Source organism: Pseudophryne corroboree, chromosome 4 (assembly GCF_028390025.1).
Source record: "Pseudophryne corroboree isolate aPseCor3 chromosome 4, aPseCor3.hap2, whole genome shotgun sequence".
NCBI classification, from domain to species: Eukaryota; Metazoa; Chordata; class Amphibia; order Anura; family Myobatrachidae; genus Pseudophryne; species Pseudophryne corroboree.
In genome coordinates, this window is record NC_086447.1 from 812,348,632 (window position 1) to 812,375,150 (window position 26,519).

Consider the following 26,519-nt stretch of genomic DNA (forward strand, 5'->3'; position numbering starts at 1 on the left):
AGTGACAGGACAGTGACAGTCGAAGTGACGGCGTACTGGTGGCGGAAGTGACAGCATACTGGGGGCGGAAGTGACAGCTAGTGAGGGCGGAAGTGATGACTGACCCAGGGCAGTAAAATCGTGCTTGCCAGGACTCGTTTGCCGGTCTCTCAACTACTTCTTGGAGACGAGTCCCGCACCGTGAACGCCATAACACGGTTCTGTGTGTGCGTGCTACATGACACGACGCGTGTGACGCATTAGCCGCAGGAGGTTACCGCGGTGTGTGATGTGTACAGATGTGGCGCAACTTCCGCTACGGTAGCTCAGTGTAGGAAGTGACGTAGCACTGGGGCGGCCGGTGTGATGATGGCTGCTGGCGACGGTGGAGTTCGGGATCGCCGCTGACCGGGGACGCGCCGGCTGTGCGAGATCACCATGCGGTAAGACACACTACGTGTGCCGGCGGCGGCCCTGCTCGCTGCATGTAGTCTAATGCTATGGCTGACAGGGCATGTTGTGACTTGTAGTTCACCAGTGCTGGTGAAGCACAGATCTGCCTCCCGTTACCTGGGGCGTTGTATAAGTAACTGTTACTAATATTCAGCATCCCCCAGACTGGGGGGGCAGATGTATCAAACCGTGAGAGAGATAAACTACCAGCCAACCAGCTCCTCACTGTCATCTTCAAACCCAGCCTGTAACAGGGCAGTTAGGAGCTGATTGGCTGGTGCTTTGGGGCAGGTGTATGAATTGGCGCTGTGGGGTTTTCAGGTAACTACGCACGCTATGTGCAGCACTTACCAGTATACCCCCCATGTAAGAATCTGTGAATATCGCCCCCGTCATTATCAGCGCTGCTATTTACATTGTAGCGTGCCGATGTACAATGCGGTGTACTGACTGCTCCAACTGCTGCACTGCGGGTGTCGTTGCTCCATTCTCAGCCACTGTACTGCCAGCAGGGCAGTAAGACACGACGCATCACTAGGCTGATGCGCTGTGGGCTCTGACAGGGATCACTCATGCCGCTATAGTAGATCCTGCCCTGTATCCCTAGCCATACTTTGATACATCTGCCCCGTAGTATTAAGCTGGGTACACACTGGAGCGACTTGTTTCCCGACTCGCCGTCCGTGAAGCCAATTCGTAAATCTATACACACTCTAACCCAGGCATTCCCAACCACGGTCCTCAAGGCACACCAACAGTTCAGGTTTTAGTGATATCCAGGCTGCAGCACAGATGGTTAAATCAAAATAACTGAGCTACTAATTAAGTCACCTGTGCTGAAGCCTGGATATCACTAAAACCTGCACTGTTGGTGTGCCTTGAGGACCGTGGTTGGGAATGCCTGCTCTAACCCAGTGATTTTCAAACTTTTCTAATCACAGCGCCCTAGAGTATCAGAATTTTTTTTCACGGCACCCCTAGGCCAAAAGTTTCTTATTGAGAAATTTAAAAACAAATATTAAATTAAGTAAATTGTTGTTTTTATGTCATCCTTGGGTTCAGTTGTGTGGTGAGGGACAAGATTTGCTTCTGTTTGTCCACATATTTTATAATTGGCAGCCACCAGCACTGGTTTTGCCTATTACATTGACCATAAATAATTTGAATTGGTCCTGGACCAGCAATCCAAGGCACCCGTGCGTGTTTGAGAACCACTGCACTAACCAATGAGCCGCTCGATATGTTGGTACGTACATCACAACTGGGGCATTTCATTTACTTCCTGCAGCCAGTGTATATCGGGCATGTGCTGTGCTACATGGCCAATGCGATATGCCTGTGACTATCATCATTCTGAGACCTATAGGGTGTACACACCCACCTATCAGCAAACCATATATCATCCATTCAATGGTATGGACAATATATCGTCCAGTATGTACCCAGCTTGTGTGACCTCTTACATGCTATTATTAGCTTCTGTGTAGCTCTGTGGTGTTTATTTTCCGCATTTTCTTAGCGATTTGCAGTACTTTGCTTATGTGCAGTCACTGACTGTAACTTTGTTATCCTATTACTCCCAAGAAGTAGTTGAAAGCTCAGGTGGGCACCCACAAAACAGTTGAATTGCCCCTATAGTTTTTGGTGGGTTTCTTCTTACCACATAGTGTTTGGTGATTGTCTGGCACTTAAGTCAGAGAATGCTGGTTCTCGTAACAAAACACCCTGTTTATTCTGCGAGAACCGACCTTCTCCGACATAAGTGTGTTGAATTGAATAGCATCGGGAGCTAATTCCCGGTGCTATTCAATCTGCGCAGAATTGAATTGACCCCATAGCTGCTGTTAACCACATAGTATTTGGTGGGCTGCTGTTAACCACATAGTGTTTGGTGGGCTGCTGTTAACCACAAAGTGGTCGATTCAATTCGGCAACGACGACTGACCCTCAATTGTCGGGAATTCTTCTCTCATCCCCGGGGGATGAGAGAAGAAACTCGACAAAAGTGCTGCCGCGCGGCCGGCGCGAGGCTGATTCTGTCGGGTATCAGCATCGCCGCGGGTAGTTAAGTCGGAGAATGCCCGTTCTCCCGACAAAACTACCTGTTAAGTCGGCGAGAACGGCCCATCGCCGACTTAACTGGAGCTGAATTGAATAGCGTCGGGAGCAAACTCCCGGCGCTATTCATCTGTCGGAGAATAGAATTGACCCCATAGTATTTGGTGGGCTGCTGTTAACGACATAGGGGTCGATTCAATTCGGCAACTTATGAATAGCGCCGGGAATTAGCTCCCGACGCTATTCAATTCAGCTAAAGTTAAGTCGGCGAATACCCGTTCTCGCCGACTAAACAGGTAGTTTTGTCGGGAGAACAGGCATTTTCTGACTTAACTACCCGCGGCGATGCTGATTCCCGACAGAATCAGCCTCGTGGCAGCACTTTTGTCGGTTTTCTTCTCTCACCCCCCGGGAATGAGAGAAGAATTCCCGACAATTGCGGGTAAATAGCAGCTTAATTGAATAGCGTCGGGAGCTAATTCCCGGCGCTATTCATAAGTTGCCGAATTTTATCGACCCCATAGTATTTGGTGGGCTGCTGTTAACCACATAGTATTTGGTGGATTGAATACCACGTAGTGTTTTGGTGGGCTGCTGCTTACCATATAGGGGCTGATTCAATTGTTTTACCACGCAGCTACCACTAGGGGGCGCAAAACGGAGTAATTCAATTGTTGTTCTGTTTAGACAACCAGTAGCCACGGGGCTGACATTTCTTCTCGCATACTCCTGAGGTGTGAGAAAAAAATGTGTTAAGTCGGTACTTTAGACAGGTTTAGCCGTTTTACCCTGTCTGTTTGGGCGCAACAAGCACAATATGTATGGGCACCCAAACATCAATTGAATTGTGACAATTTTTGGGACGTCTATACAGTCCCGTTTAGACGGGATTTGTAGATGCCGAAAACAATTGACTCTGCCTCATAGTTTTTGGTGGGCTGCTGCTTACAAAAAAGAGAAAATGCAGGTGCACACACAGGGGTAAATTTACGAAGATGGAAGATCTATTTAAGATGGGATGTTGCCCATAGCAACCAATCAGTTTCTACTTCTCATTTATCTAGCACCTTTTAGAAGATAATACCTGGAATTTGATTGGTTGCTATGGACAACATCCCATCTTAAATAGAATGCTCATCTTAGTAAATTTATCCCACAGTGTTTGGTGGGATGCTGTTGACATTTACTCTGTGTCTTCTTTCTTTTAGGTCCATTACATATCTAATGGATATTTTCAAAATTAATGACAGGTAAGAGAAAGCAGACTCCTTTTCCAACACCTATTCACCTATTATATCATGAGATGCTGTGGAACATGTCTACCTTGGGGTTCGGTATGAATTACCAGAGACCGGGATGCCGGCCGGCCGTATACCGACAGCGGCATCCCGGCCACCAGTATGCCGGCAGCAGGGCAGACGCTAAAAAGCCCTTTGCGGGCTCAATGCGCTCGCCACTCTGCAGGTAGGTTATATTTTCCCTCTATGGGTGTCTTGGACACCCACAGAGGGAGAATAGCCTATGGCGCCGGTATTCTGGCGGCGGGATTTAATCGCTAGTCGGTATTTCGGTATTGTGACCGCCAGGATCCCATCTAGCGGTATTTTAATCACTTCCCCTACCTTGTCCTAGGAGTGTCAGTCTGGCAGTGAATCAGAACGCAGCTGATTCATCCTGGTTCACTGCCAGTACCAGACTGTTTCTCATCAGTGACTTCATCTCATCAGTGTGAGGCTTGTGGATGGGTGAAGAGCTACAAGGAGGACTGAATGTGTCATGTTAACGCTGGCATTTTGTTCTCGCAGCCTCCAGAGGTGCGATAAAATGTGTGGAAACTCAGCAGTTTGGACATCCTAAGAAGGGCGTTTAGACGGGTTTAAATAGTGGCAGCTGTTTGAGCATCTAAATATTCCCGTTTAGACTGGATTTTTATACGCCCAAAACAATTAAATCTTCCCACTGGTGCCTTGCCGACTATTTATGATGCTTGTGCGGTGAGCTTCTCATACACATGGGGCGATTCAATTGTTTCTTTCCACAGCTTCCATTAAGGGGCGCAAAGCGGAGCAATATAATTGTTGCTACAGTTAGATGCCTGTTAGCCATGGGGAGACATTTCTTCTCGCAGTGTCCTGAGGTGCGAGAATAAATGTCTTTGTCCATTTGGGCACCTATGCACTGCTTTAGACGGGTTTAGCCACGGCTAAACCCAGTGCTTTTGGGCGCGTCAATACTACTGGGCGCCCGTACAGAGCAACAATTGATTTGTACCATCAGGTGCCTATTCTTAGGGTGTGTACACATGGTGAGATTCGGGCTATGCCCGATTCTCACTATGCGACAGGGGCCGGGTCAGCACATAGTCAGTATCGCAAGCATATAATGAGTGTGCTTGCGATACTGGCTATGTGCGATTTGGGCTAAGTGTCAATTTTGACTATCTCTTCTATAGAAATAGTCAAAATTGACTTGCCTGCACAGTCTATCTATTCTTTCGATGCCGACCGCGCATCGAATCGGGATCGCAAGGTGACTGTCACCTTGCGATTTGCACTAACTTTTCTTCCGATTTTGACTATATATATTCAGAATCAGAAGAAAAAATCTCACCTTGTGTACACACCCTTATAGACACTCTGGCAGAAGCAGGCGGTCTGTATTCCAACCTCCGTCTAAGTTTCTTAGAACTGAATTTGAAATGGCAACTGGGGTTCAAATGTGCTACATGTACGATTAATTCATTCCATCTCCATTACATATTTGTCTGACATGTTTCATAGATGTCAATCACAATTTTAACAAATGTTTGAACAGTGGTTGATCTTTCAAACCAGAGCTTTCCCGCATTATTGTACCATTTTTATGTATATATTTTTGAAAAGTTTCAGCAAATCTATTAACAGTGCTAAATTTATGGTTTCTTTTCTGGAATGAATAGAGCCCATAAATAACATTCTTGGACAATAAACTTTCAAAACGACACTGTTCTGTGAGTTGTAAATGGCTCTGCATTGATTGACATAAATTCTACTGCTGCTGATACTGGTTTGGACTCCGGCACCATGCTACACCGTAATCTCTCCTGTACTGGATTTATTATTATTATTATTTCTCTAACGTCCTAGTGGATGCTGGGGACTCCGTCAGGACCATGGGGATTAGCGGCTCCGCAGGAGACAGGGCACAAAAATAAAGCTTTAGGATCAGGTGGTGTGCACTGGCTCCTCCCCCTATGACCCTCCTCCAAGCCTCAGTTAGGTTTTTGTGCCCGTCCGAGCAGGGTGCAATCTAGGTGGCTCTCCTAAAGAGCTGCTTAGAAAAAGTTTTTAGGTTTTTTATTTTCAGTGAGTCCTGCTGGCAACAGGCTCACTGCATCGAGGGACTTAGGGGAGAGAAGTCAACTCACCTGCGTGCAGGATGGATTGGCTTCTTAGGCTACTGGACACCATTAGCTCCAGAGGGATCGAACACAGGCCCAGCCATGGAGTCCGGTCCCGGAGCCGCGCCGCCGACCCCCCTTGCAGATGCCGAAGATGGAAGAGGTCCAGAAGCAGGCGGCAGAAGACTTTTCAGTCTTCCTGAGGTAGCGCACAGCACTGCAGCTGTGCGCCATTGTTGTCACACACTTCACACAGCGGTCACGGAGGGTGCAGGGCGCTGGGGGGGCGTCCTGGGCAGCAATGTATAATACCTTTTTATGGCTAAAAAATACATCACATATAGCCCTTGAGGCTATATGGATGTATTTAACCCCTGCCAGATCTCACAAACTCCGGAGAAGAGCCCGCCGAAATAGGGGGCGGGGCTTATTCTCCTCAGCACACAGCGCCATTTTCCTGCTCAGCTCCGCTGTGAGGAAGGCTCCCAGGACTCTCCCCTGCACTGCACTACAGAAACAGGGTAAAACAGAGAGGGGGGGCACTTTTTTTGGCGATATTACTATATTTAAGCTGCTATAAGGATACAACACTTATATAGGGTTGTTCCCATATATATTATAGCGCTTGGGTGTGTGCTGGCAAACTCTCCCTCTGTCTCCCCAAAGGGCTAGTGGGGTCCTGTCTTCAATAGAGCATTCCCTGTGTGTCTGCTGTGTGTCGGTACGTGTGTGTCGACATGTATGAGGACGATGTTGGTGTGGAGGCAGAGCAATTGCCGGTAATGGTGATGTCACCCCCCAGGGAGTCGACACCGGAATGGATGGCTTTGTTTATGGAATTACGTGATAATGTCAGCACATTACAAAAATCAGTTGACGACATGAGACGGCCGGAAAACCAGTTAGTACCTGCCCAGGCGTCTCAGACACCGTCAGGGGCTGTAAAACGCCCTTTACCTCAGTCGGTCGACACAGACCCAGACACGGACACTGAATCTAGTGTCGACGGTGAAGAAACAAACGTATTTTCCAGTAGGGCCACACGTTATATGATCACGGCAATGAAGGAGGCTTTGCATATCTCTGATACTACAAGTACCACAAAAAGGGGTATTATGTGGGGGGTGAAAAAACTACCTGTAGTTTTTCCTGAATCAGAGGAATTGAATGATGTATGTGATGAAGCGTGGGTTAACCCAGATAGAAAAGTGCTAATTTCAAAAAAGTTATTGGCATTATACCCTTTCCCGCCAGAGGTTAGGGCGCGCTGGGAAACACCCCCTAAGGTGGATAAGGCGCTCACTCGCTTATCAAAACAAGTGGCGTTACCGTCTCCTGATACGGCCGCCCTCAAGGATCCAGCTGATAGGAGGCTGGAAACTACCCTAAAAAGTATATACACACATACTGGTGTTATACTGCGACCAGCCATCGCCTCAGCCTGGATGTGCAGTGCTGGGGTGGTCTGGTCGGATTCCCTGACTGAAAATATTGATACCCTGGATAGGGACAGTATTTTACAGACTTTAGAGCAATTAAAGGATGCTTTTCTTTATATGCGAGATGCTCAGAGGGATATTTGCACTCTGGCATCGAGAGTAAGTGCGATGTCCATATCTGCCAGAAGAAGTTTATGGACACGACAGTGGTCAGGTGATGCGGATTCCAAACGGCATATGGAAGTATTGCCGTATAAAGGGGAGGAATTATTTGGCGTCGGTCTATCGGATTTGGTGGCCACGGCAACTGCCGGGAAATCCACCTTTTTACCTCAGACCCCCTCCCAACAGAAAAAGACACCGTCTTTTCAGCCGCAGTCCTTTCGGTCCTATAAGAAGCAGGCAAAAGGACAGTCATATCTGCCCCGAGGCAGAGGAAAGGGTAAGAGAGGGCAGCAAGCAGCTCCTTCCCAGGAACAGAAGCCCTCCGCGGGTTCTGCAAAGCCCTCAGCATGACGCTGGGGCTTTACAAGCGGACTCAGGAACGGTGGGGGGTCGACTCAAGAATTTCAGCGCGCAGTGGGCTTGCTCACAGGTGGACCCCTGGATCCTGCAGGTAGTATCTCAGGGTTACAGGTTGGAATTCGAGAAGTCTCCCCCTCGCCGGTTCCTAAAGTCTGCTTTGCCAACGTCTCCCTCAGACAGGGCGACGGTATTGGAAGCCATTCACAAGCTGTTTTCTCAGCAGGTGATAGTCAAGGTACCCCTCCTACAACAGGAAAAGGGGTATTGCTCCACGCTATTTGTGGTACCGAAGCCGGACGGCTCGGTAAGACCTATTCTAAATCTGAAATCTTTGAACCTGTACATACAAAAATTCAAGTTCAAGATGGAATCACTCAGAGCAGTGATAGCGAATCTGGAAGAAGGGGACTTTATGGTGTCCCTGGACATAAAAGATGCTTACCTGCATGTCCCAATTTGCCCTTCACATCAAGGGTACCTCAGGTTCGTGGTGCAAAACTGTCATTATCAGTTTCAGACGCTGCCATTTGGATTGTCCACGGCACCTCGGGTCTTTACCAAGGTAATGGCCGAAATGATGATTCTTCTGCGAAGAAGAGGCGTATTAATTATCCCTTACTTGGACGATCTCCTGATAAGGGCAAGGTCCAGAGAACAGCTGGAGGACGGAGTAGCACTAACCCAAGTAGTGCTGCAACAACACGGGTGGATTCTGAATTTTCCAAAATCTCAGTTGACCCCGACAACACGTTTGCTGTTCCTGGGAATGATTCTGGACACGGTTCAGAAAAAGGTGTTTCTTCCGGAGGAGAAAGCCAAGGAGTTATCCGAACTTGTCAGGAACTTCCTAAAACCAGGAAAAGTGTCTGTGCATCAATGCACAAGAGTCCTGGGAAAGATGGTGGCTTCTTACGAAGCAATCCCATTCGGCAGATTCCACGCACAAACTTTTCAGTGGGATCTGCTGGACAAATGGTCCGGATCGCATCTGCAGATGCATCAGCGGATAACCTTATCGCCACGGACAAGGGTGTCTCTTCTGTGGTGGTTGCAGAGTGCTCATCTGTTAGAAGGCCGCAGATTCGGCATACAGGACTGGGTCCTGGTGACCACGGATGCCAGTCTGAGAGGCTGGGGAGCGGTCACACAGGGAAGAAACTTCCAGGGAGTATGGTCAAGCCTGGAGATGTCTCTTCACATAAATATACTGGAGCTAAGAGCGATTTACAATGCTCTAAGCCTGGCAAAACCCCTGCTTCAGGGTCAACCGGTGTTGATCCAGTCGGACAACATCACGGCAGTCGCCCACGTAAACAGACAGGGCGGCACAAGAAGCAGGAGAGCAATGGCAGAAGCTGCAAGGATTCTTCGCTGGGCGGAAGATCATGTGATAGCACTGTCAGCAGTGTTCATTCCGGGAGTGGACAACTGGGAAGCAGACTTCCTCAGCAGACACGATCTACACCCGGGAGAGTGGGGACTTCATCCAGAAGTCTTCCACATGATTGTGAACCGTTGGGAAAAACCAAAGGTGGATATGATGGCGTCTCGCCTCAACAAAAAACTGGACAGGTATTGCGCCAGGTCAAGAGACCCTCAGGCAATAGCTGTGGACGCTCTGGTAACACCGTGGGTGTTCCAGTCAGTGTATGTGTTTCCTCCTCTGCCTCTCATACCTCAAGTACTGAGAATTATACGGCAAAGGGGAGTAAGAACGATACTCGTGGCTCCGGATTGGCCAAGAAGAACTTGGTACCTGGAACTTCAGGAGATGCTCACGGAAAATCCGTGGCCTCTACCTCTAAGACGGGACCTGATTCAGCAGGGACCGTGTCTATTCCAAGACTTACCGCGGCTGCGTTTGACGGCGTGGCGGTTGAACGCCGAATTCTAAGGGAAAAAGGCATTCCAGAAGAGGTCATTCCTACACTGGTTAAAGCCAGGAAGGAGGTGACTGCACAACATTATCACCGCATTTGGAGAAAATATGTTGCAAGGTGTGAGGCCAGGAAGGCCCCCACGGAGGAATTTCAATTGGGTCGATTCCTACATTTCCTGCAAACAGGATTGTCTATGGGCCTCAAGTTGGGGTCCATTAAGGTTCAAATTTCGGCCCTGTCGATTTTCTTCCAGAAAGAATTGGCTTCAGTTCCTTAAGTCCAGACTTTTGTAAAAGGAGTACTACATATACAGCCCCCGGTTGTGCCCCCAGTGGCTCCGTGGGACCTTAATGTAGTTTTGGATTTTCTCAAATCCCATTGGTTTGAGCCACTCAAATCGGCGGATTTGAAATATCTTACATGGAAAGTAACCATGCTACTGGCCCTGGCTTCAGCCAGGAGAGTGTCAGAATTGGCGGCTTTATCGTATAAAAGCCCATATCTGATTTTCCATTCGGACAGGGCAGAACTGCGGACGCGTCCTCATTTTCTGCCTAAGGTGGTGTCAGCGTTTCACCTGAACCAGCCTATTGTGGTGCCTGCGGCTACTAGCGATTTGGAGGATTCCAAGTTGCTGGACGTTGTCAGGGCATTGAAAATATATATTTCAAGGACGGCTGGAGTCAGAAAATCTGACTCGCTGTTTATACTGTATGCACCCAACAAGCTGGGTGCTCCTGCTTCTAAGCAGACGATTGCTCGTTGGATTTGTAGCACAATTCAACTTGCACATTCTGTGGCAGGCCTGCCACAGCCTAAATCTGTCAAGGCCCATTCCACAAGGAAGGTGGGCTCATCCTGGGCGGCTGCCCGAGGGGTCTCGGCATTACAACTCTGCCGAGCAGCTACGTGGTCGGGGGAGAACACGTTTGTAAAATTCTACAAGTTTGATACCCTGGCTAAAGAGGACCTGGAGTTCTCTCATTCGGTGCTGCAGAGTCATCCGCGCACTCCCGCCCGTTTGGGAGCTTTGGTATAATCCCCATGGTCCTGACGGAGTCCCCAGCATCCACTAGGACGTTAGAGAAAATAAGATTTTACTTACCGATAAATCTATTTCTCGTAGTCCGTAGTGGATGCTGGGCGCCCATCCCAAGTGCGGATTGTCTGCAATACTTGTACATAGTTATTGTTACAAAAAAATCGGGTTGTTCTTGTTGTGAGCCGTCTGTTCAGAGGCTCCTACGTTGTCATACTGTTAACTGGGTTCAGATCACAAGTTGTACGGTGTGATTGGTGTGGCTGGTATGAGTCTTACCCGGGATTCAAAATCCTTCCTTATTGTGTACGCTCGTCCGGGCACAGTATCCTAACTGAGGCTTGGAGGAGGGTCATAGGGGGAGGAGCCAGTGCACACCACCTGATCCTAAAGCTTTATTTTTGTGCCCTGTCTCCTGCGGAGCCGCTAATCCCCATGGTCCTGACGGAGTCCCCAGCATCCACTACGGACTACGAGAAATAGATTTTTCTCTAACGTCCTAGTGGATGCTGGGGACTCCGTCAGGACCATGGGGAATAGCGGCTCCGCAGGAGACAGGGCACATCTAAAGAAAGCTTTTAGGATCACATGGTGTGTACTGGCTCCTCCCCCCATGACCCTCCTCCAAGCCTCAGTTAGGTTTTTGTGCCCGTCCGAGCAGGGTGCAATCTAGGTGGCTCTCCTAAAGAGCTGCTTAGAAAAAGTTTTTTTAGGTTTTAAATCTCAGTGAGTCCTGCTGGCAACAGGCTCACTGCATCGAGGGACTTAGGGGAGAGATTTTCAACTCACCTGCGTGCAGGATGGATTGGAGTCTTAGGCTACTGGACATAGCTTCAGAGGGAGTCGGAACACAGGTCATCCTGGGGTTCGTCCCGGAGCCGCGCCGCCGACCCCCCTTACAGATGCTGAAGATCGGAGGTCCGGAAACAGGCGGCAGAAGACTCTTCAGTCTTCATGAAGGTAGCGCACAGCACGGCAGCTGTGCGCCATTGTTGCTACACACTTCTCACTGACCAGTCACGGAGGGTGCAGGGCGCTGCTGGGGGCGCCCTGGGCAGCAATATTAAATACCTTTAGTGGCAAAGAATACATCACATATAGCCATTAAGGCTATATGTATGTATTTAACCCAGGCCAGATTTCTCAAAACCCGGGAGAAAAGCCCGCCGGAAAAGGGGCGGAGCTTATTCTCCTCAGCACTCAGCGCCATTTTCCTGCTCAGCTCCGCTGTGAGGAAGGCTCCCAGGACTCTCCCCTGCACTGCACTACAGAAACAGGGTAACAAAGAGAAGGGGGGCATAAATTGGCGATATTTATATATTAAAAGCGCTTATAACAAAAACAACACCTTTTAGGGTTGTTTATATACATTTATAGCGCTTTTGGTGTGTGCTGGCAAACTCTCCCTCTGTCTCCCCAAAGGGCTAAGGGGGTCCTGTCTTCGATTAGAGCATTCCCTGTGTGGCTGCTGTGTGTCGGTACGTGTGTGTCGACATGTATGAGGACGATGTTGGTGTGGAGGCAGAGCAATTGCCGGTAATGGTGATGTCACCCCCTAGGGAGTCGACACCGGAATGGATGGCTTTAGTTATGGAATTACGTGATAATGTTAGTACATTACAAAAGTCAGTAGACGAAATGAGACGGCCGGAAAACCAGTCAGTACCTGCTCAGGCGTCTCAGACACCGTCAGGGGCTGTAAAACGTCCCTTACCTCAGTCAGTCGACACGGGTACTGACACATATGAATCTAGTGTCGACGGTGAAGAAACAAACGTATTTTCCAACAGGGCCACACGTTATATGATCACGGCAATGAAGGAGGCTTTGCAGATCTCTGATACTGCTGGTACCTCAAAAAGGGGTATTATGTGGGGGGTGAAAAAACTACCTGTAGCTTTTCCAGAATCAGAGGAATTGAATGACGTGTGTGATGAAGCGTGGGTTAACCCAGATAGAAAACTGCTAATTTCTAAGAAGTTATTGGCATTATACCCTTTCCCACCAGAGGTTAGGACGCGCTGGGAAACACCCCCTAGGGTGGATAAGGCGCTCACACGTTTATCAAAGCAAGTGGCGTTGCCGTCTCCTGATACGGCCGCCCTCAAGGATCCAGCGGATAGGAGGCTGGAAACTAACCTGAAAAGTATATACACTCATACTGGTGTTATACTGCGACCGGCAATAGCCTCAGCCTGGATGTGCAGTGCTGGGGTAGTGTGGTTGGATTCCCTGACTGAAAATATTGATACCCTGGATAGGGACAGTATTTTATTGACTCTAGAGCAATTAAAGGATGCGTTTCTTTATATGCGAGATGCTCAGAGGGATATTTGTACTCTAGCATCAAGAGTACGTGCGATGTCCATATCTGCCAGAAGACGTTTATGGACGCGACAGTGGTCAGGTGATGCGGATTCCAAAAGGCATATGGAAGTGTTGCCATATAAAGGAGAGGAATTATTTGGGGTCGGTCTATCGGATCTGGTGGCCACGGCAACTGCCGGCAAATCCACTTTTTTACCTCAGACCCCCTCCCAACAGAAAAAGACACCGTCTTTTCAGCCGCAGTCCTTTCGCTCCTATAAAAACAAGCGAGCAAAAGGACAGTCTTATCTGCCGCGAGGCAGAGGAAAGGGTAAGAGAGGGCAGCAAGCAGCCCCTGCCCAGGACCAGAAGCCCGCCCCTGGTTCTACAAAGCCATCAGCATGACGCTGGGGCTTTACAAGCGGACTCAGGAGCGGTGGGGGGTCGACTAAAGATTTTCAGCAATCAGTGGGCTCGCTCACAGGTGGACCCGTGGATCCTGCAGATAGTATCTCAGGGTTACATGTTGGAGTTCGAAAGGTCTCCCCCCTCGCCGGTTCCTAAAGTCTGCTTTACCAACGTCTCCCTCAGAAAGGACGACGGTATTGGAAGCCATTCACAAGCTGTATTCTCAGCAGGTGATAGTCAAGGTACCCCATCTACAACAGGGAAAAGGGTATTATTCCACACTATTTGTGGTACCGAAGCCGGACGGTTCGGTAAGACCTATTCTAAATCTGAAATCCTTGAACCTGTACATACAGAAATTCAAGTTCAAGATGGAGTCACTCAGAGCAGTGATAGCGAATCTGGAAGAAGGGGACTTCATGGTGTCCCTGGACATAAAAGATGCTTATCTGCATGTCCCAATTTACCCCTCACACCAAGGGTATCTCAGGTTCGTGATACAAGACTGTCATTATCAGTTTCAAACGCTGCCGTTTGGTTTGTCCACGGCCCCTCGGGTCTTTACCAAGGTAATGACCGAAATGATGGTTCTTCTACGAAGAAAAGGCGTATTAATTATCCCTTACTTGGACGATCTCCTGATAAGGGCAAAGTCCAGAGAACAGCTGGAAGTCGGTGTAGCACTAACCCAAGTAGTGCTTCAGCAACACGGGTGGATTCTGAATCTTCCAAAATCTCAATTGACCCCGACAACACGTCTGCTGTTCCTGGGAATGATTCTGGACACGGTTCAGAAAAAGGTGTTTCTCCCGGAGGAGAAAGCAAGGGAGTTATCCGAACTGGTCAGGAACCTCCTAAAACCAGGAACTGTGTCAGTACATCAATGCACAAGAGTCCTGGGAAAGATGGTGGCTTCTTACGAAGCAATTCCATTCGGCAGATTCCATGCACGAACATTTCAGTGGGATCTGCTGGACAAATGGTCCGGATCGCATCTGCACATGCATCAGCGGATAACACTGTCACCAAGAACAAGGTTGTCTCTCCTGTGGTGGTTGCAGAGTGCCCATCTGTTAGAGGGCCGCAGGTTCGGCATACAGGACTGGGTCCTGGTGACTACGGATGCCAGCCTACGGGGCTGGGGAGCAGTCACACAGGGAAGAAACTTCCAGGGTGTATGGTCAGACCTGGAGACGTCTCTTCACATAAATATACTGGAGCTAAGAGCGATATACAATGCTCTAAGCTTGGCAAAACCGCTGCTTCAGGGTCAGCCGGTGTTGATCCAGTCGGACAACATCACGGCAGTCGCCCACGTAAACAGACAAGGCGGCACGAGAAGCAGAAGAGCAATGACAGAAGCTGCAAGGATTCTTCGCTGGGCGGAAAATCATGTCATAGCACTGTCAGCAGTGTTCATCCCGGGAGTGGACAACTGGGAAGCAGACTTCCTCAGCAGACACGACCTTCACCCGGGAGAGTGGGGACTTCATCCGGAAGTTTTCCACATGATTGTGAACCGTTGGGAAAAACCAAAGGTGGATATGATGGCGTCTCGCCTCAACAAAAAACTGGACAGATATTGCGCCAGGTCAAGAGACCCTCAGGCAATAGCTGTGGACGCTCTGGTAACACCATGGGTGTACCAGTCAGTGTATGTGTTTCCTCCTCTGCCTCTCATACCAAAGGTACTGAGAATTATTCGGAAAAGGGGAGTAAGAACAATACTAGTGGCTCCGGATTGGCCAAGAAGAACTTGGTATCCGGAACTTCAAGAGATGCTCACGGAGGATCCGTGGCCTCTACCTCTAAAAAGGGATCTGCTTCAGCAGGGACCTTGTATGTTCCAAGACTTACCGCGACTGCGTTTGACGGCATGGCGGTTGAACGCCGGATTCTAAAAGAAAAGGGCATTCCAGAGGAAGTTATTCCTACCTTGATTAAGGCTAGGAAGGAAGTGACCGCACAACATTATCACCGCATTTGGAGAAAATATGTTGCGTGGTGTGAAGCCAAGAAGGCCCCAACGGAAGAATTTCAATTGGGTCGATTCTTACATTTCCTGCAGGCAGGATTGTCTATGGGCCTCAAATTGGGGTCTATTAAAGTTCAAATTTCGGCCTTATCAATCTTCTTCCAGAAGGAATTGGCTTCAGTGCCTGAAGTACAAACTTTTGTCAAGGGTGTACTACATATACAGCCCCCGATTGTGCCCCCAGTGGCACCGTGGGATCTAAACGTAGTTTTGGATTTTCTCAAATCTCATTGGTTTGAGCCTCTCAAATCTGTAGATTTGAAGTATCTTACATGGAAAGTAACCATGCTACTGGCCCTGGCTTCAGCCAGGAGAGTTTCAGAGTTGGCGGCTTTATCGTACAAAAGCCCATATCTGATTTTCCATTCGGACAGGGCAGAACTGCGGACACGTCCTCATTTTCTCCCTAAGGTGGTTTCGGCTTTTCACTTGAACCAGCCTATTGTGGTGCCTGCGGCTACTAGCGACTTGGAGGACTCCAAGTTACTGGACGTTGTCAGAGCATTAAAAATATATATTTCAAGGACAGCTGGAGTCAGAAAATCTGACTCGTTGTTTATATTGTATGCACCCAACAAGATGGGTGCTCCTGCGTCTAAGCAGACGATTGCGCGTTGGATCTGTAGCACAATCCAACTTGCACATTCTGTGGCAGGCCTGCCACAGCCTAAATCTGTAAAGGCCCACTCCACAAGGAAGGTGGGCTCATCTTGGGCGGCCGCCCGAGGGGTCTCGGCATTACAACTTTGCCGAGCAGCTACGTGGTCAGGGGAGAACACGTTTGTAAAATTTTACAAATTTGATACTCTGGCTAAGGAGGACCTGGAGTTCTCTCATTCGGTGCTGCAGAGTCATCCGCACTCTCCCGCCCGTTTGGGAGCTTTGGTATAATCCCCATGGTCCTGACGGAGTCCCCAGCATCCACTAGGACGTTAGAGAAAATAAGAATTTACTTACCGATAATTCTATTTCTCATAGTCCGTAGTGGATGCTGGGCGCCCATCCCAAGTGCGGATTGTCTGCAATACTTGTACATAGTTATTGTTACAAAAATCGGGTTATTATTATTATTGTTGTGAGCCATCTTTTCAGAGGCTACTTCGTTTGTTATCATACTGTTAACTGGGTTCAGATCACAAGTTGTACAGTGTGATTGGTGTGGCTGGTATGAGTCTTACCCGGGATTCAAGATCCTTCCTTATTGTGTACGCTCGTCCGGGCACAGTACCTAACTGAGGCTTGGAGGAGGGTCATGGGGGGAGGAGCCAGTACACACCATGTGATCCTAAAAGCTTTCTTTAGATGTGCCCTGTCTCCTGCGGAGCCGCTATTCCCCATGGTCCTGACGGAGTCCCCAGCATCCACTACGGACTATGAGAAATAGAATTATCGGTAAGTAAATTCTTATTATCGGAAGGTAAAATCTTATTTTCTCTTACGTCCTAGAGGACACTGGGGTCCAAATGAGTACCATGGGGTATAGACTGGTCCACTAGGGGCCATGGGCACTTTAAGAATTTGATAGTATGGGCTGGCTCCTCCCTCTATGCCCCTCCTAACAGACCCAGTTTAGAAAATGTGCCCGGAGGAGCCGGTCACGCTTAAGGAAGCTCCTGAAGAGTTTTCTGCATTTATTTTTCGATTTGTTATTTTCAGGCAGGTCTGGTTGGCACCAGCCTGCCTGCTTCGTTGGACTTAGGGAAGGGGAACGGCTCAACTTCCCATGGGGTTAATGCTGACAGGAAACTGAGCTCCTGAGAGAACTATTCGCAAGCCCCACCACGGCGAGCATATATTCCCGCAGCACGCCGCCACCCCTAACAGAGCCAGAAGTGAGAAGAGTGCTGAGTAGAATGCCGGCGTCGCCGGCAGTGATGGCGGAATAAGGGTATGGAGACGCAACGCTGGCAGACAGGCTGCGGCTCCAGGTTTCAGACGCATACTATGTGTGTTCTGCTGTGAGGGGCGAGCTGAAGCCTTAAAATACAAAATACCCACACTGACAGCAGCTTACAGGGGTTCTAACCCACTGTAAAGCACATTATAAAACTTAGCTAGTATAGAAAAAAGGGAAGACCGCGTGCCAGTAAGGGTGTGGGGCTTCACTACGAGTGGATCAAGCGGCTTATCAGCGCCATTTTCCCTCTACAGCTCTCGCTGTGCAGACTACTAGAGAAGCGCAACTCCTCCACAAGGACTCCATACCTCAGCGGTACCAGGGGATCATAGCAAGGGGTGGGGGGGAGCAGTATAAGAGTACTGATACCCTATTAAGAGTACTTAGTCTGCGACCCAGCTAGGCTTAAGCTTTAGCAGAAGTGCGCTGTGTGTCTGGCTCCATCTTACTCTGTATCTCCCTAGAAGGGCTCTATGTGGGTTAACTGGGCTTAACCTTTTTTCTCGTGTGTGTGTGTGTGTGTGTGTATCTCACATTACAATGCCTAAGGAGTGTGTTTCATGCACGGCAGAGTTTCTTCCCCAGGGGGATCACTACAATGTACTCAGGATAGTACTCATTCTCAGGCTAGTGCTTCCGAACCAGCATGGTTGGATTCTCTAAAAAGGATGATCTCGAATATTTTGAATATATTATCCCAGAATATGAGAGATGCAATACTTAAGACAGTCTGTGGATGACCTGATGAATAGAGATTCAGTTCCCATACCAGCATCTCAGACCCCTGCCATTTGTCCACAAAAGCGTACACTGGTCCAGATCCTGCAGACTGACCCTGTTGACGACGTGTCAGACGCAGAGGAGGGTGAGGTGGACTCAGTTGGGGAGGGGGAGGGGGGGTGCAGTTCTGTCGCAGGGACTACAGGCTCTGATAGAAGCTATTACAGACGTTCTGCAAATTCCTGATAAGGTGACAGGAGGATGAGGTGTCTTATTTTAATGTTAAAAATAAATCCTCGGCTACTTTTCCTGCATCAAAAGAGTTGAATTCTCTGTTTGAGGAAACCTGGGTTAATCCTGATAAAAAGTTTCAGATCCCTGAGAAATGACATCCTTCCCTTTCCCTCAGGATGATTGGAAAAAATGTGAAAACCCACCGATTGTTGACACATCTAGTCTTACCTGTCCCTGGGGCAGCCTCCTTAAAGGACACGGCTGACCGCAAAATTGAGAACACTCAAATCCCTGTACACAGCTGCTGGGGTAGCCCAGAGACCCACTATTGCTTGTGCATGGATCACTAGGGCCATTGCAAAATGGTCAGGAAATCTAATTGACGAGTTAGATTCCTTATCCAGGGGGGAGATAGTTTTACTCCTACAGCATATACAAGACTCTGCAAATTTTATGGTAGAAGCCATAAAAGAAATAGGATTGCTCAATGCACGCAACACCGCCATGGCAGTGTCAGCACGCAGGGGCCTATGGCTACGCCAGTGGACTACGGACGCGGATTCCAGGAAAGGCGTGGAAAACCTGCCATTTACAGGTGAGGCCCTGTTTGGAGCTGAACTGGATACGTGGATTTCCAAGGCTACGGCGGGTAAGTCTACATACCTTCCTTCCGCAGCTCCCCCAGCTAGGAAATCCTACTCTGCTCCAACGCTGCAGTCTTTTCGGACGGCAAAATTTAAAAATAAAACCAAAGGTTCTTCTATGGCTTTCAAAGGCAATAGAGCTAAACCCAGAAAACCAGCAACTGCTGGTTCCCAGGAACAGAACCCCGGTTCTGCTTCCTCTAAGCCTTCAGCGCGACGGTGGTCTGCACTGCCTGGGAGACAGGCAGGTGTGATCCCGATTAAGATATTTCAGTCACATATGGGCAACATCATGCCAGGATCCCTGGGTCAAAGATCTTATCGCCCAGGGCTACAGACTGAAGTTTCAGGAACTTCCACCTCACAGATTCTTCAAATCAGGTTTACCAGCTTCTCAAGAAGCAAGTATGACTTTACAGAAAGCAATTCAAAAACTGGTCCAGACTCAGGTCATTGTTCCAGCTCCACGTCAACTGCAAAACAAAGGTTATTATTTCTACCTGTTTGTGGTACCGAAACAGTATGGTTCAGTAAGGCCCATTTTAAACCTCAAGTCGTTGAACCCGTACTTACGGGTGTTCAAGTTCAGTAGGGGGAATTCTTGGTGTCTCTAGATATCAAGGGTGCATACCTTCATATTCCGATTTGGCCGCCTCATCAGGCTTATCTAAGGTTTGCATTACAGGACTGTCGCTACCAGTTCCAGGCCCTGCCATTTGGCCTCTCTACGGCACCGAGGGTGTTCCCCAAGGTAATGACAGATTATGTTTCTCCTCCGCAAACAAGGAGGGAACATAATACCGTACCTGGACGATCTGCTGATAAAAGCACCACCCAGAGAGAGGTTGTTGGACAACATTGCCCTCTCAACCCTCCAGGATCATGGGTGGATTCTGAACCTACCAAAATCTCATCTGGAACCAACACGGAGGCTTCCGTTCCTGGGGATGATACTGGATACGGAGGTACAGAAGGTATTCCTTCCTTTAGACAAGGCATTGGTAATCAAGTTGATGGTACGTGATGTTCTAAAACCAACCCGGATATCGGTGCATCTATACATTCGCCTAGATGGTAGCTTCTTACGAGGCACTGCAGTACGGAATTTTACACGCAAGGTCCTTCCAGCTGGATCTGTTGGACAAATGGTCCGGATCGCATCTTCACATGCAGCAGAGGATCCATCTGTCACCAAAAGCCAGAATTTCTCTTCTGTGGCGGCTTCAGACTTCACACCTGACCAAGGGCCGAAGGTTCGGGATTCAAAATTGGATTCTGCTAACCACAGACGCAAGCCTCAGAGGTTGGGGAGCAGTCAACCAAGGGTAACAGTTCCAAGGAAAATGGTCAAGTCAGGAAACCATCCTTCCAATCAACATTCTGGAACTAAGGGCCATATACAACGCCCTTCTACAGACATCACATCTCCTTCAAGGTCACGCCATTCAGGTTCAGTCGGACAATGTGACAGCGGTAACTTACATAAACCATCAGGGAGGAACGAAGAGCGGAGCAGCAATGTCAGAGGTGACAAGGATTCTCCTCTGGGCGGAAAGACACGCTGTGGCATTGTCGGCAATCTTCATCCCGGGAGTAGACAACTGGAAAGCAGACTTCGTCAGCAGACACGACCTCCACCCAGGAGAGTGAGGCCTTCAACCGGAGGTGTTCGGGTGCTTGACACGTTAGTGGGGAATGCCACAAATTGACATGATGGCCTCTCGTCTCAACAAGAAGCTCAAGCGGTATTGTTCCAGGTCGAGAGACCCACAAGCAGTGGCGGTGGATGCTCTGGTGACTCCATGGGTCTACCAGATTGTGTACGTGTTTCCACCACTTCCATTGATCCCCAAAATTCTCAAAAGAATAAAAAGGGAAAAGGTTCAAGCAATCCTCATTGCTCCGGACTGGCCAAGAAGGGCCTGGTACGCGGATTTACTGGAGATGCTCCTTGGAGGACCCGTGGCCTCTCCTTCTTAGCGAGGACCTTCTACAACAGGGGCCATTCGTCTATCAAGACTTACCACGGCTACGTTTGACGGCGTGGAGGTTGAGCGTCAAATTCTAGCCCGGAAAGGGATCCCAGATAGGGTTATTCCAACCCTGATCCAAACCAGAAAGGGGGTAACGTCTAAATATTACCACCGTATTTTGAAAAAAATACGTGTCATGGTGTGAGAACAGGAAATTTCCTGCGGTAGAATTTCAACTGGAACGTTTTCTCCTTTTTTCTGCAAGCAGGTGGGGATGTGGGCCTACGTTTGGGCTCCATAAAAGTCCAGATTTCAGCCTTATCCATTTTCTTCCAGAAACAATTGGCTTCTCTCCCCGAGGTTCAGACATTTTTTGAAGGGGTTTCTGCACATCCAACTGCCCTTTGTTCCTCCTACGGCACCTTGGGATCTCAACGTGGTGTTGCAGTTGCTGCAATTGGGATGGTTTGAGCCTTTACAGGACTTGACGTCAAGTTTCTTACGTGGAAGGCCGTCACACTGTTGGCCTTGGCTTCATGAAGGCGTGTGTCGGAGCTGGGGGCGTTGTCTCACAAAAGCCCATATTTGATTTTTCATGAAGATAGAGCTGAACTCAGAAGTTGTCAGCAATTTCTTCCAAAGTTGGTGTCTGCGTTTCAGATCAACCAAGCTATTGTGGTTACGGATACCTCTGCTACTTCAAAGTCCTTGGCTGTTGTGAGGGCTTTGAAGATCTATGTGAAGCAGACAGCTCGTCACAGAAAATCTGACTCGCTGTTTATTCTCTATGATCCCAATAAAATTTGGTGTCCTGCTTCAAAGCAGACAATTGCACGCTGGATCAGGCTTACTATCCAGCATGCTTATTCCACGGCAGGTTTGCCATGTCCAAAATCTGTACAGGCCCACTCTATTAGGTCAGTGGGTTCTTCCTGGGCGGCTGCCCGGTGTGTCTCTGCTTTACAGCTCTGCCGAGCAGCTACTTGGTCAGGTTCGAACACGTTTGCTAAGTTCTACAAGTTCGATACTTTGACCAAACTGAAGGTCCTCAGAGGCCAATCAGTTCTGTAGGAACTTCAGCACTCTCCCACCCGGTTTGGGAGCGTTGGTACATCCCCATGGTACTAATGTGGACCCCAGTATCCTCTAGGACGTAAGAGAAAATAGGATTTTAATTACCTACCGATAAATTCTTTTCTCGTAGTCCATAGAGGATACTGTGCGCCCGCCCAGTGCTTTGTTTATTCCTGAACTGTTACTTGGTTAAGTATTGTTGGTTCAGCGGTTGCTGTTCCTGGTTTAAAGTTTGGTTAGCTTGGCTTTCCTCTGGTTTGTGTGCGCTGGTTCAGAATCTCACCACTGTCTTTTCTATCCTTTTCTCAAAGTATGTCCGTCTCCTCGGGCACAGTTTCCTAGACTGAGTCTGGTAGGAGGGGCATAGAGGGAGGAGCCAGTCCACACTATCAAATTCTTAAAGTTTCCATGGCTCCATCTATACCCCATGGTACTAATGTGGACCCCAGTATCCTCTATGGGCTACGAGAAAAGGATTTACCGGTAGGTAATTATAATCCTATTTTTTGCATGCTACTAGCATACACCATATGCTTATAAAATATATAAAGTTTTATAAGCTTATTTTAATTTATAATTAGCAAAATAGTAATAAATCAAGACTGGGGATTAATAAACCGAGAGAGAGGTAGGAGAACCCTGCTTCCTAACTATAGGAAGTATAATTCCCCTGACTCACTAGACCTAGATCTCAGATGTATGGTGAGAAAGAGAGAGCAAAGTGCATAGGAAACATGACTCAGAGACAGGGGGGTGATATTTACTAAACGTCAGCTTTGCAAATTGACTGATACAAAGTACAGTGCCAGGTGTGTTTGGCACGGTTTTAATTTCTGACTACAAAAGTGCTGATAATCCGTGGCTCGAAAGAGCCACCGTTGAGTAAATAAGACTTTAGGTCTAGTAATTAACATATATTGCTTTCACCCGGGAGAGCACCTGTAGAAATCAAAATGAAACCTCATTTATTTCATTCATGTTTTTGTTTTCAGCACATGCATGGTGCCCAAGACACTGGATAATAATTACACTTCCTACTTACAAACCAGTTGATGGCTGTGTTATTTGGGAAAATGCTTATCCCTTTTGATTGTAGGGTTTTAGTGGTAGAATTTACAATTAAACATTCTCCATTACTAATGGGTATCTGTGTAGTCCAATTGATAGACCCTTAATCACAATCATTTTTTTTCTTCCCTTCCCTGTACAGCACTATCTGCCTGTAGGTGTTCTCCTGTGTTGTAGCTGATAGACTGAACCATGATAATGGCTGGACAGTTCCGCAGCTATGTATGGGATCCAGTTCTTATCATTTCCCAGATTTCGTTGATGCAGTTCATCTTCTACAGCTCGCTGGGCCTCTGGATTGCAGCACTGGACTTGCTGATTCACTACAGCCCTTCATTCGACCAGATATTTCATTATGAGATTTTGGGGTTTTCTTCTGTACACGGGAGAGTCACCATGGTGGCTTTCATCTTGAACTCTTTAACCTGTTCTCTGGGCTTACTCTACTTTATACGCAGAGGTAAGCAGTGCTTAGATTTCACTGTAACAGTCCACCTTTTTCATCTGCTTGGATGTTGGATTTATAACTCCCAATTCCCCAGCACAATCACTTGGTGGCTGCTGATCGTGGTATGCATTGGTTTAATGGCGGTGACTGGGGAGTATCTCTGCCTGCGGACTGAACTCAATGAGATACCCCTCAACTCTGCGCCCAAATCTAACGTGTAGACTGTTCAAACCCAGCATACCTCCCAGATGTTCCCAACACTTCAGTATTTATCCTCCACGCTGTTAGATTGCTAATGGTTTCTGGAGTCTGGCAAAAACTGCTTCTAGAGTAATGCCTCTAAGGAAGAGAAGAAGGAAGTACACAGACTGTGAGCAAGTACGACTACGTCCTTTTAGACATTCAACACTTCCATCACAAGCTTAATATTTTGTTTATATTACCTACTAAATGTAATAACTACTGACGTCTTTGGTTTGATAATACTATTGGTTAGTGGAGCGAAGGCAATTCTGCAATTTGAGCATTAAATAGGACTGTAGCATTACTGAGCACATCTGGTTATCAGTAAGCTGGAATGGTACACTCATGAGACATCTTGGAGCATTATTTAGAGTAGTCATTTCAGAACAGAACCAACTCCCAGTTTGTTTGTTTTTTGTTTTTTTTATTTTACTATTTTCTCATTGCCTGCATTAATATATTTAATATTGGAGATAAAAAGGACATTAATATTAAAAATCAAAGCAATTTTGATGTGGAACAATATTTATTTAATGTTACATTTTAGGTAAATGGTACTCTGAAGAATTACAACCCAATCTCTTGTCTGACCTTGGCAAGATACAAAATAAATAAATAAATATATATATATATATATATATATATATATATATATATATATATATATATATATATATATATATATATTTGTGCACACACACACATTTTGGGGTTATTGAATTTAAGGAAAGCCATGTCTTATCCATTCTCGTAAAGTTTTTATTTTATTTTTATTCTAAGAAGCTTTGAGTTAAGGCTCCCCCTTCCGCACCATATACCCACCAAAGGGATGAGATGAAACCCGCTCAAATAATAAAGTGGCTTAATTAGGGTCTAAGCAAAATACATAATAAGATGTTTTTGTCAAATCTTGTAGCTATGTTTTCACCACTGGGTTTGATTTTTTTTTTTTTTTATAGTATATATATATATATATATATATATATATATATATATATAATAGTATATATATATATATATGTGTGTATGTATATATATATATGTATGTATGTATATATATTTTTTTTTTTCACAAAATTGAAAGACAAATACACGTAATATTTTATAAAATTGACTTATCCCTATTTATTACAGGTTGAGTATCCCTTATCCAAATTGCTTGGGACCAGAAGTATTTTGGATATCGGATATTTCCGTATTTTGGAATAATTGCACACCATAATGAGATATCATGGCGATGGGTCCTAAGTCTAAGCACAGAATACATTTATGTTACATATACACCTTATACACACAGCCTGAAGGTAATTGTGGTCAATATTTTTAATAACTTTGTGCATTAAACAAAGTTTGTGTACATTGAGCCATCCGAAAACAAAGGTTTCATTATCTCAGTCTCGCTCAAAAAATTCCGTATTTCGGAATATTTGGATATGGGATACTCAACCTGTATATGTTTTGGGTGTGGTTCCTCCACTGGTACTCCGCCATTACTCTTTATATGTGAAAGTATTTTTGGGGAGGTATGAAAAATGCTGCATACTAGTAATTTCTTTCAGCGAAATACTGAAGAGCAGAAACCCAGTGAAGGTTCCTTCCACAAATAACTAATAAAGAAGAATAAGTCCGTTTTATAAACAAGAAGTGTGGTTGCCCTTTTAAACAGTCACTTGTTTTGATTTTATTTAAAAAAAACATAAGCTTTTGCATTCAGTCAATAACGGCAGATGATAATCACCAGATGCATGTCGTACCAGACCATATCTTTGCGCAGTGATGAAGCCAGACATGACTATAAAAGGTCTCTTTTTGGAACTGTTTGTTTTTCTTGTACCATCATTTTAAAAGTAAATATCTGCTGACAGTCTGCTTGTTGAGGTGCATACACATTGGGCGTTTTTGCCCAGCGTGTATGCACAGCGATGATGGCTGACGTCGCTGGGCTGAAAATTACTCAGTGTATACACACTGAGCGATTTTCCCCCCCTGCCCAGTGATGTCAGCGGGGCTGAATGGCTTTCCATAGCAGGACGTTATGGAAAGCCGTTCACCTTGCCGTTTATCTAGTGGTAATACCAGCAGATGAACGGCGGCCGCCGGCGATGAAGCGGGAGCACGTATCAGCGCTCATCGCCGGGGCATACACACTGGGCGGCTTTGAGCTGAAAGCAGCTCAACACACCAAAAGTGACCTGCATTCAGCTCAAAATCGCCCAGTGTGTATGGGCCTTTACTGTAAGTGGATTGTACAAACCCTTTTACAGTTGTTCTATAATAAAATGTCATAAATGCAAGGTTCAGCAAATTAGATTTGAAGAGAATGGAAACATTTAGTTGTACGTTGTCAATAATCTGATTATGCATAAAGTTTATTCTTGATATGAATTTTGTACCACTTCCATTGTAGTTTTTATTTATAAAGTGCTTACTGACATCATATTTACATTTTCCAATTGTTAGGGTTCCAACGATTTTATTTTTTTTCTCCTTCCTATTCCTTTTTTTTGGTAATTGCTCCTGACCTTATATTTTGTTCTGAATAAATTTTGGTCATGTCCTGTCTGATGTGTTAATGTCATTATGTGGGCTCCGGCCACTTTAATAAATTGATAAAGTATATTAACAGCAGAGTGTTAGTGCTTAGGTGTAAATTGTGGTATAGAAGTCTATTACTCCATTGTTTTTCTATGTATATATGTGTTCAGAGCCCCATTGC

The 26,519-nt window shown here is 46.9% G+C and overlaps 1 protein-coding gene across 1 annotated transcript; it reads left to right on the top strand.

Annotated features, from left to right (window-relative positions):
* Nucleotides 1-35: 35 nt before the first annotated feature.
* On the top strand, nucleotides 36-26,426 carry SYS1 (SYS1 golgi trafficking protein). Its single transcript, XM_063918436.1, has 3 exons — nucleotides 36-422; nucleotides 3,699-3,740; nucleotides 23,255-26,426. The coding sequence occupies exon 3, from the start codon at nucleotides 23,305-23,307 to the stop codon at nucleotides 23,779-23,781; it is 477 nt and encodes a 158-aa protein (XP_063774506.1). The 5' UTR covers nucleotides 36-422; nucleotides 3,699-3,740; nucleotides 23,255-23,304; the 3' UTR covers nucleotides 23,782-26,426.
* Nucleotides 26,427-26,519: the final 93 nt, after the last annotated feature.

What these genes read in the sequence shown, in the direction of transcription:
- SYS1 (XM_063918436.1), top strand. Translation starts at nt 23,305, where the DNA reads ATGATAATGGCTGGACAGTTCCGCAGCTATGTATGGGATCCAGTTCTT.